General features: G+C 51.8%; 1 protein-coding gene across 1 annotated transcript; it reads left to right on the top strand.

Moving 5' to 3' along the window:
• Positions 1-4,241: 4,241 nt before the first annotated feature.
• On the top strand, positions 4,242-10,382 carry SPINT4 (serine peptidase inhibitor, Kunitz type 4). Its single transcript, XM_048498789.1, has 4 exons — positions 4,242-4,367; positions 6,369-6,530; positions 8,200-8,349; positions 10,197-10,382. The coding sequence occupies exons 1-4, from the start codon at positions 4,283-4,285 to the stop codon at positions 10,211-10,213; spliced, it is 414 nt and encodes a 137-aa protein (XP_048354746.1). The 5' UTR covers positions 4,242-4,282; the 3' UTR covers positions 10,214-10,382.
• The last annotated feature ends 372 nt before the right edge of the window (positions 10,383-10,754 follow it).

Raw genomic sequence — 10,754 nt, forward strand, 5'->3', positions numbered from 1 at the left:
CCTGCTGGATCCCACCTCTGGAAGGCATCCATGCTAAGAGGGTAAGACTTATTGGAATACGATACTTAAGTTAAAGAAGTACAAAAGATTCTGAAGATAACAATTTGGGGGGGGGGGGGAACCCTGAAGCCTTTTTGTTGGGAATCATGGGATTCCCAACATAGCAGCTGCAGCAAAGACTTTATATACACAAAAATGGATAGATAATAGGATACCAACCAAAGAGGACTGATTCTGAAAGTTATCAGAAATAGCGAAGCTGACGACACTACTAAGAGACAACATTCTGGACAAAAATGAAATTAGAAAACTGGAAACCTTTTATGGAACATCTTCAAAAATATATTCAAATGCAGAAGTTGTGGCAGGGTTTGGAATCTAAAGAAAACAGTAAATGGTAAATACTAGAATGCATTTAAGACACAACTATTGAAGAAATGTTTTAATTGTATACATGACTCTAGAGTTAACTTTTAATCAAAGATGCGATAACTGGAGGTTCATATATGATGTAAAATGCATTATGGCTTTTTTATGTTGGTATGTGTTTGCTTTATAGGAGCAGCAGTGGCGTAGGAGGCTAAGAGCTCGTGTATCTAATCTGGAGGAACCGGGCTTGATTCCCAGCTCTGCCGCCTGAGCTGTGGAGGCTTATCTGGGGAATTCAGATTAGCCTGTGCACTCCCACACATGCCAGCTGGGTGACCTTGGGCTAGTCACAGCTTCTTGGAGCTCTCTCAGCCCCACCTACCTCACAGAGTGTTTGTTGTGAGGGGGGAAGGGCAAGGAGATTGTCAGCCCCTTTGAGTCTCCTGCAGGAGAGAAAGGGGGGATATAAATCCAAACTCCTCCTCCTCCTCTTCCTCCTCCTCTTCTTCTTCTTCTTCTTCTTCTTATGTGAGAAAATAAATATATATATCAAAAAGGAAGGCCTCCGTGCTGAGCGTTCCTTTCCAAACACCCGTGACACCTGTCTCTCCATTAACAGGTCCAGCCTGAACCCTGCTGGGAAAACATTTGCCCTGCAGAAATGCCCTTCCTTGTTTTGCAACCTGGGACACAACGTGACGGATTCCACTCCTCGCTAGATTCCAGTTTGCACCTTCCCAGAAAGGCACCCCCAGCCTGCGTACTTCCCCTCTCTGCCTCCTGGAGGAGGAAGAATGGTTAATGGCTACCCTGCCTTGGGACTATCCTATGCAAAGGACATCCAGCAATTTAGGAGGAACAGGCTGGGGCAGTGGCAGGTTTGCAAAGGAAAGGGGGCCGTGAAGGGGGTCGCTCAATGAGCACTTGGGGGTGGTCTCCTGGATGCTTCTTATTTGTTTCCATCCCATGGGAGTGGCGCATTTCACCTTCCGCTTTGGTGCAAGCAACCTGAAGTGGGAGATCTACCCAGATGGAGTTCATTTGCAGTCCCAGTGGCAGAGGTGGCTTCTTCGCCTTCAGGGAAGTTTCTGAATGGGCCACTGTGGTAGGGTGGCCTGGAGCCAGCACAGCCAAGGCCCTGCAACTCTGCTCTAGCTTCAAGGCCAGCTTAGCCCAGACATTCCGGCCCACTCCCCTGCCAGGTTTGGCTTCTCGGGGGGGGGGGCGGTTCCTGTTGGCACCCCCACTAGCCTGTGACGCCCCCCCCTTCTCTGTCCCCAAAGACCATTCCAACTCACCAGGCAGCTTCTTACAATGTGGGGGGACAGAAATCACGTGGGAGGGGCTCCTTCACCCGGCTGCTGATTTTACCACCCCCTTATCCCACTCCCCTTTCACCTGGCCCTTCACGGGTGCTGACATACCTGGCTGGGCTCCAGTGAGCCCCTTTGCATTCCCTCAGCGGCCACAGTCAACTAAGGCCCCACCTTTTGAACATAAGAACATAAGAACAAGTCAGCTGGATCAGACCAGAGTCCATCTAGTCCAGCTCTCTGCTACTCGCAGTGGCCCACCAGGTGCCTTTGAGAGCTCACATGCAGGAGGTGAAAGCAATGGCCTGCTGCGGCTGTTGCTCCCGAGCACCGGGACTGTTAAGGCATTTGCAACCTCAGATCAAGGAGGATCAAGATTGGTAGCCAGAGATCGACTTCTCCTCCATAAATCTGTCCAAGCCCCTTTTAAAGCTATCCAGGTGAGTGGCCATCACCACCTCCTGTGGCAGCATATTCCAAACACCAATCACCCGTTGCGTGAAGAAGTGTTTCCTTTTATTAGTCCTAATTCTTCCCCCCAGCATTTTCCATAGGATGCCTTGGTTCTGAAGTATTGTGAAAGAGAGAGAAAATGGGGAGGCGTTATAAAGAAGTTTAAATAATAAACAAACAAACTGACCTACCCCAGGCATAATTTTTATATGGGACTTCTCTCCCCCCACTCAGAGAATATACTCTCCAAACTAAAAGAGGAGTCCCAAAGCGGCTGCAGCCCCTCTCCCTCTATAAGGAAGGTGCTCCAGTCCCTTAATCATCCTCGTTGCCCTTCTCTGCACTTTTCTATCTCCTCAATATCCTTTGAGATCGTGGTGGACTTGGACACAGTGCTCCAAAATCAGAGTCCTTTTCTGCTTTGTATAAGGGCGTGACAATCTTTGCAGTTTTATTATCAATTCCTTTCCTAATGATCCCCAGCATAGAGTTTGCCTTTTTCACAGCTGCCATGCATTGAGTTGACATTCCCATGGAACTATCAACTAAGACGCCTAAATCTCTTTCCTGGTCTGTGACTGATAGCACTGACCCCTGTAGCGTGTATGTGAAGTTTGGATTTTTTGCCCCTATGTGCATCACTTTGCATTTTGCTACATTGAACTGCATTTGAAGATGAGGTGTTCCCCAAAAATCTCTGCTGGAGAAGGGAGAGCTGGCACAGTTGCAGAGGACTGCAGCGTTAGCAGCACCCAGAAAGTCCCAGCGTGGGCAGAGGGCAGAATTCACCCTTGGCTGGCACAGTTCCATAGTTCTTATGCCCGTGGTGGTGAACCTTTGGCACTCCAGGTGTTATGGACTACAATTCCCACCAGACAAACCTTATCTCCCCAGAGCTGGGAAGCTAAGCAGGGTTGAAAACCACCCAGGAAGACGAGAGCTGCTATGTAGAGGAAGGCAACTGCAATTCCACGTCACTCGCAAGGGTGGGTAGTTCGAATCTGGATTCAACCCCCCCCCCCCCCACTTCCCCACTGCTCCTGATTGCCCGTGCGTTTTTCAAAAAGGTCTACTTTCTTCCAGGGTCTAAAGTAACACGTGCTGGGGGTGGGGGAGAGCGCCAGAAACGGGATGGAAGCGTGTTCGGCACTGGTGCAGTGGGGAGTTCTGCTGGAAACCTGGATATCTGGAATGGCGACCATGCATCTAATCGTGAGTGGGGAATCGACCTGAATTGCAGAGAAAGCTAATACATCTGGTACATAGGTGTCAAATTCGCGGTCCTCCAGATGTTTTGGACTACAGTTCCCATCATCCCCTGCCAGCATGATGCTGGCAGGGGATGATGGGAACTGTAGTCCATAACATCTGGAGGGCCGTGAGTTTGACACCTGTGATCTAGTACATTAGGGCCAGGCAATTAAAATGGAGCAGGTTTGTTTTCTGCCACTCCAGAGGCTAGGACAAGGAGGAACGAATTCACGGCACAGGAAAAGGGATTCCACTTAAGCAGCAGGAAGAACTTCCTAAGGGCTGTTTGACAGCGGAATTCACTGCCTCGGAGACTGGTAGAGTCTCCTTTCAACCCACTTTGCAAATGGACTCGACTGTGCGGAAAAGCAAAATCCGCTTGCAAACCATTGTGAAAGTGGATTGAAAGTGCCTTATTCTGCACGTGCGGAACTGGCCTGAGATCCCAGGCATCTTATCTAACACTCTTGCTTTTTTTTCAAATGAGTCAGGTGTGTTCCTTGATGATTTTGACTGCTGATTCCTGACCGAGTCCAGAGGCCCCTGCATTGGAAACAGACCCGCCGTGAAACGGGTTTCTTATGCAACACAGGGTCAGGGAGGCTGCAGAGAAATTAGGGGTTGCCTCCCTTTTGAGCACAGTCACGCTTGGCCCTGACCCAAACGGGTTTGCCCTCCAGCTTCCTGGTGTCAGCTCACCACCCCCCAGTTCAGAAGACGCAAATGTGAGGTCACTCTTCCTTCAGGAGAAAGAAGGGGAATCCCAGAAGGGGAATCCCAGCCTCCTCTTGCTCAAGGAGGGACATTCTGCTCACTCCACCCAGGCAAGGAAGAGTTTATATCCCGGCTGGCCTGAATCAGCCTCAGCCCATTCTGACGCTCCAGCAAGCAGCGCTATGGCAGCCGGTGCCCACCCCTTGCTGCTCCTCGTGGGCCTCCTCACCCTCTGGGCTGGGATCTCATCTGCAAAGGAAACAAAAGGTATAGTGGAAGCCCCCCCCCATCCCCCCACACATGCCCAATGGGCCCATTTTGTCAGAGGCACATTTTTGGAAGCCCTAAAGGCCTGTTCAGGTCAAATGGTGTAAAGGGAATTCTGAGCAGCTATTTCTGATCTATGCTATATTTCTCTGGTAAAGGAGCAGCAGGGGCACAGGAGGTTAAGAGCTCGTGTATCTAATCTGGAGGAACCGGGTTTGATTCCCAGCTCTGCCGCCTGAGCTGTGGAGGCTTATCTGGGGAATTCAGATTAGCCTGGGCACTCCCACACACGCCAGCTGGGTGACCTGGGGCTAGTCACAGCTTCTTGGAGCTCTCTCAGCCCCACCTACCTCACAGGGTGTTTGTTGTGAGGGGGAAGGGCAAGGAGATTGTAAACCCCTTTGAGTCTCCTGCAGGAGAGAAAGGGGGGATATAAATCCAAACTCCTCTTCTTCTTCTTCTCTTCTAAAGCTCTTCCACATGGAATTGTTTTGGGGACACACAATCGTAGCCGATGCCCAGTGGTGCAACTGTTCAGCTACAACTACATGCGAAAGGGATCTGGGAGTCTTAGTAGACCACAAACTGAACATGAGTCAACAGTGTGATGCGGCAGCCAAGAAAGCCAATGCGATTCTGGGCTGTATCAATAAGAGTCTAGTGTCTAGACTGAGGGATGTAATTATACCTCTCTATTCTGCATTGGTTAGACCTCACCTGGAATATTGTGTACAGTTCTGGTCACTGCAAATCAAGAAGGATATTGACAAGCTGGAATGGATCCAGAGGAGGGCGACCAAACTGGTCAAAGGTCTGGAGTCCATGCCCTACGAGGAAAGACTTAGGGAGCTGGGGATGTTTAGTCTGGAGAAGCGAAGGTTAAGAGGTGACATGATAATCATGTTTAGATATTTGAAGGGATGTCATGTTGGTGAGGGAGCAAGCTTGTTTTCTGCTGCTCCAGAAACTAGGACCAGGAGTCATGGGTTCAAGGTGAAAGAAAAGAGATTCCACCTAAACATCAGGAAAAACTTCCTGAGAGTCAGGGCTGTTCAACAGTGGAATTCACAACCTCGGAGTGTGATGGAGTCTGCTTCTTTGGAGGTTTTTAAACAGAGGCTGGATGGCCATCTGTCAGGAGTGCTCTGATCATGTGTTCCTGCATTGCAGGGGGTTGGACTTGACGGCCCTTGGGATCTCTTCCAACTCTATGATTCTATACCGGTGCCAACCTCCAGATAAGGGTTGGAGATCTGCAGGAATCAACTCCCCCGGAGACAATGACAGCTCCAGAGGGATGACTCTGTAGAGTTCTCTTCTCTATCTGAACTTCACCGTCACAGGCACCAATCCCAAATCTCCAAGAACTGCCCAAACTGGAGTTGACAATAGTGTTCCCAGCCTCCAGGTGAGGCCTGTTGTAAGGAATCAGCAAGGTCCAGATCAAAAGTAACTTTAACAGTTCATTTATTAGCTGGCTTTCATGATCACACTACAGGGAATGCAGAATCTACCCCCCCCCCCCTTCGTCGGGCGACCGCTCATATAGGTCTCTTCTTCCCGCCAAGAACTGGACATAAACAATTACTCATTCCCACAAGACAGCAGCAGTTTCACACAGACAGAAAGCAAGGTTAGTGAGCGATAAGACTAATGCTGGGCAGTCAGCCCAACGCAGCTGAGGAATCTACTCCAAGGCCAAACCAACCTGTCAACTAAACCACAACCTTACACCTGTTCTCCAGAATGACAACGGATCTCCCAGGGATCTGTTCCTCTGAAGGAAACGACACCTTCACAGGGCAGGCTGTAAACATTAGAACCTCCCATCCCCAACCCCAGCCCCCCCGCCCCAAATCTTGAGGAATTTCCCAACCCAGAATTGGCAGTCCTACTCCTGGGTGCACCTGCCCAGGAATGATGGATTCGAGAAACATGCTTGCCCGGGCTGGCGCTCCCTCTCGCTCCAGACTGACCTCTGTCCTCCATTCTGTTTCTCAGACATCTGCAGACTCCCCAAGGATGCAGGTCCCTGCCTGGCCCTATTTTCCCGCTGGTACTACAATTGGGAATCTAAGAAATGTGAGACATTCACCTATGGGGGCTGCAAAGGGAATGCAAACAACTTCAAAACTCTTGAAGAATGTAAACGCACCTGTCAAGGTAAGAGCCTGGCTTCACTAAGAGGGTGCAGGGTGATCCTCAGGTAGGAAGGGGGCCTGCCGTGAGAGAAGCTGAGGAGGGTGGGAACCCAACAGCCACGGTGGCCACCCCCAGGTGGTGAAATTCCTGGTCTCTTGCCGATAGGGCTTGGAAAGAGCAGGGTTTGGGGAGGGGACCTCAGCAGGGTGTGATGGCTCCCTCCTAAGCCATTTTCTCCTGGAGAACTGTTCCAGATGGATCTCTGTAGTCTGGAAAATCATTCCTAATTTGAGGAGATCTCCAGATCTGGCCTGGAGGCTGGCAACCCAACCATAGCTCTGTCAACCGCAGAGGCAGAGTTTTGTGCCCTTTCAGAAACATGTTCAGAACTATTGTGGACACAACAGTCGCTAACAGACCTCAGTGAGGTATATGAAAAGCCTGTGAAAATCTTAGAACCAACCAGGTTGGTTGGCACAGGGAACTATTGTGGGACCAGAACGTCGCGCTGCATGGAGGCCACTTTGGGAGAGGGATCGAAGGTGGGGCCTGGAGATCTCCTGGGATTACAACTGATTTCCAGACAGCAGAGATCACACCTCCTGCAGGAAATGGCGTCTTTGGGGGGTGGTTTCTTCAGCACTAGACCCTGATCTCCTTTCCTGAACCCCACACCTCTTCCAGATTCCACTCCAGCTACCCAGGGCTTTCCCAGTCTGGAGCTGGAAATCCTAGCAGGGACAGAAGCCAGAGGGTTCCTTCCTCCCATTGCTTGCTATCCTTTCTTGGGGAAGGGGGGGGCACATCAGCAAGCCGAGCCCTGGGGTTTCTCCCTGTGAGATCCAAACACGTGGAGGCAGCGGCGTAGATGCAATGGGGACATCCAGGGACATTTGTCCCAGGCACCACCACTGTAGGTCACTTGGGGTGCAAAACGGCCCCCCACATAGCCATGTCCCCCCCCCACGGGCATGAGAGCCTCAGAAGCCCAGACTACACACAGGCGTACTGGCTCTATACGTTAATAAAGGTTGTTTTTTAGCAGGTGTGGGGGGCGTGGACTTGCAGGGGGAGCGGCAGACAGGCCTGGGAACCATTTTGCCCCGGGCTCTGGTTCCCCTCCCTACGCCTCTGTGTGGAGGGGGACGTCGCTGCCCATCCAGAATGCTTACCTCTGCTTCTACCACACAGCATTGTCTTGGACCACTGCTTCTGGAAACACTTCTTCACGCAACGGGTGATTGGTGTTTGGAATATGCTGCCACAGGAGGTGGTGATGGCCACTCACCTGGATAGCTTTAAAAGGGGCTTGGACAGATTGATGGAGGAGAAGTCGATCTATGGCTCTTAATCTTGATCCTCCTTGATCTGAGGTTGCAAATGACTTAGCAGACCAGGTGATCGGGAGCAGCAGCAGCAGCAGAAGGCCCTTGCTTTCACATCCTGCCTGTGAGCTCCCCAAGGCACCTGGTGGGCCACTGCAAGTAGCAGAGTGCTGGACTAGATGGACTCTGGTCTGATCCAGCAGGCTCGTTCTTATGTTCTTATGCTTGGTGAATGTTGTGACGTGGCATCATCAGCCCGTGGGTCAGGAATGACCGGTGCTTGCAGAGGGGCTACCTTAACCTACTATCCAAATGCCCCCCTCCAGCCCCTCCCCTGCCTCTTAGCAGTCTTGTGTTCCTTCCAGTGCGTCTCCCGAGGGCCTCTGGAGGGGAATGTCCCAAGCCCACTGGCGCGGGGATCTGTGTGGAACAGTGCAGCAGCAATGACGATTGTAGTGCCGGAGAGAAGTGCTGCAGCAACGGCTGTGGGCACGCCTGCATGAAAGTCAACAGTGGTAAGAAAAGCTCACTGCTCGTGCTCAGAACCACAACAAGCAGAGTGCAATGCCAAGCTCTCCTCCAGGGCTCCCGTCATTCCAGCTGCCGCTTGGCCGTGCAGTTTCCCCGTTGTTTAGGACTCCCGAGGCAGGGGTGGGCTGAGAGAGATGGGGCAGAAGGAGAGGCCAAGGCTGCCCAAGTTTAAAAGAGAGCATGCTGGGGAGCAGAACTTTAGGCTGTTGGTCTGACCCAGCAGCAAGCCTCTGATGGCTGCCAGCCCAAGCCCAGCACTAAGCTTCTCCAGTTGCAACGTCTGAGAACGTCCTTTTATCTGCAGAGGTTGGGGGGTGTTCCTCGGCTTCTCGCTGAGCCAAGACTCTGCTGCTAAGCCTAAAGCGGGAGAAGGGGAGCCTCCACCCGCCCCACACATCTGGGCCCCTCCCCCCTTTTCCCAAAAGAGTCGGCCATATCCAGAGGTGGGATCCAGCAGGTTCTCACCAGTTCCTGAGAGAGGTTACTAATTATTTGTGTGTGTCAAGAGCGGGTTACTAATTGGGTCTGCTTTTCCGTTAGACATTCCATTAGGTCCAAAAATCATAAAGTCCTGTTGTTTCCTATGTGGCTGGTTAGCGAAGGTAGAAAACGGGATCATTCTCCCTGTTGGGCTGTTTTAAAAACATGCTTTAGAAATATGGCAAAGTTCCTTGTTTAAGGAAAGTATCCTTCTTTTGATTTCTAGAAACAAAATTAAGTATTTGAAAGTATTAAGTATTTGACAGGCAGTCAATTAGAGGAGAAGTAGTTGTTTCTGTTGGCAGTAGACGATAGGACTTGCTAGAATGAGTCTAAATTATGGACAGAAAGATACCAGCTGGAAATTAGGAACTTTTTTTTTACAGTTAGAGATTTTTACAGTAACAGAGAAATTATTAATGCCCCGCCCCCAGAATGCCCGGCCACGACCCCGTCGTGCCCTGCCCAGCCCCATTGGTGCTACGCCACTGTTTGAATCCCACCACCACAGGAACCTGTTGCTAAAATTTTTGGATCCCACCACTGGCCGTATCCCTGAGAAGTCTGCTGCCTCCAGCCATGGTGGGAGGGGGGCTGTGTTAGGAGTGGGCTCCACTCTGCTGCCCTCTGGGGGTCAACTCCGCCACCACCTTCTCAAGAGCCAGGGCAGGATCCTGCCCTCTCTCGGCACTGAGTGTGAAGCGCTGAGCAGCTCCTGGGCTGATCTCGGGTTCCTGTTACGTCCGCCTTCCCTGCAGTGGCTGCCGGTTCTTTGCACTGAAGGTCCCCAGAAGATTATCAGGCACAGTCAGGTGTGTGAGCGCTGCCAACCTGGCGGAGCTGCCACACACCTGGTGGAGCTGTGTTGGTGCTGCCAACCTGGGAGATCACCTGGAATTACGGTTGGTCTGAAGCTCACAGGCCATTTCCCCACTTTTCCTTCTTCCACCTTCACTGCGCGCGTCATTTCTGGCGCACGCCCGGGCTTCCCCACAACCCCGCTCGTCATCAAAAGGCGCCGTTTTGAGGAGCGCCAGGAATGACACGCGCTGAGGGGGCGCGAGAGCGGCAGCGTCGGGGCGGCTGCGTTGTCATCGCCCCTGTAGTGGGGAGTGCCGCGGGACCCAGCGCTACTTGGCCCAAGTAGCGCACAGCCGAAGGTAAGTGGGGAAAGGCCCACAGATATCAGTTCCTGCTGGGGAAAACAGCCACTTTGGAAGGTGGATTCTCTGGCATTATTTATATCCCACTGGGGTCCATCCCAGGCTGCCCGCCACACACCCCAAATCCCCAGGAATCTCCCAACCCAGAGTTGGCAGCCCCGTGATGGCCGCGTTCTCTTCTTTTCCAGGAGCCAAGAGCGGCTGAGCAGCAACCCCCAGTCTGACCGGAGTTCTACTACTGACCCAGCCAGCTCTACAGCCAGGCCCCTCGTCGGCTTCTTTGCGGGGAGAAGAGCAGGAAGACAATTGTCAAGATGTGTTGCGGTTGCCTACCTAATCCCACCCCTGACACAATAAAAGAAAACCCACCATGAGTTTCCCGTCTCAGTTTGGACTTGCCTGTTGGTGGAGAAAGATAACTGGGGGTGGGGGGAGAGAGAGAGATTGGTCTGCTTGTGTCTAGATCAGTGGTGGCGAACCTATGGCACGGGTGCCGGAGGTGGCACTCAGAGCCCTCTCTGTGGGCACGCGCAAATAGAATGCCTCCCCCCCAACATCTAGGCTGGCCTGGGCTGCTGAGCTCGATTATTAGCATTAAACCTAAGACCTAGTTCTGGGGAAGCAGTGCAGGTAACCCTGTTAAGCACTGTTAAACCCCACTGATTTTCACGCAAAGAACAAAAGCATGATTCTTTAGCTGGGTGTAAGCTCAGTTGCTGGCAATGGGGCTTGCCTCTGAGCAAACC

The sequence above is a fragment of the Sphaerodactylus townsendi genome, linkage group LG05 (genome assembly GCF_021028975.2).
Source record: "Sphaerodactylus townsendi isolate TG3544 linkage group LG05, MPM_Stown_v2.3, whole genome shotgun sequence".
NCBI lineage: Eukaryota > Metazoa > Chordata > Lepidosauria > Squamata > Sphaerodactylidae > Sphaerodactylus > Sphaerodactylus townsendi.

Excerpts from the sequence above, each read along its gene's own strand:
- SPINT4 (XM_048498789.1), top strand. The coding sequence starts at position 4,283 with ATGGCAGCCGGTGCCCACCCCTTGCTGCTCCTCGTGGGCCTCCTCACC. Across the intron at positions 4,368-6,368 it reads ATCTGCAAAGGAAACAAAAG|ACATCTGCAGACTCCCCAAG; the intron begins GTATAGTGGAAG and ends TCTGTTTCTCAG. Across the intron at positions 6,531-8,199 it reads ATGTAAACGCACCTGTCAAG|TGCGTCTCCCGAGGGCCTCT; the intron begins GTAAGAGCCTGG and ends TGTTCCTTCCAG.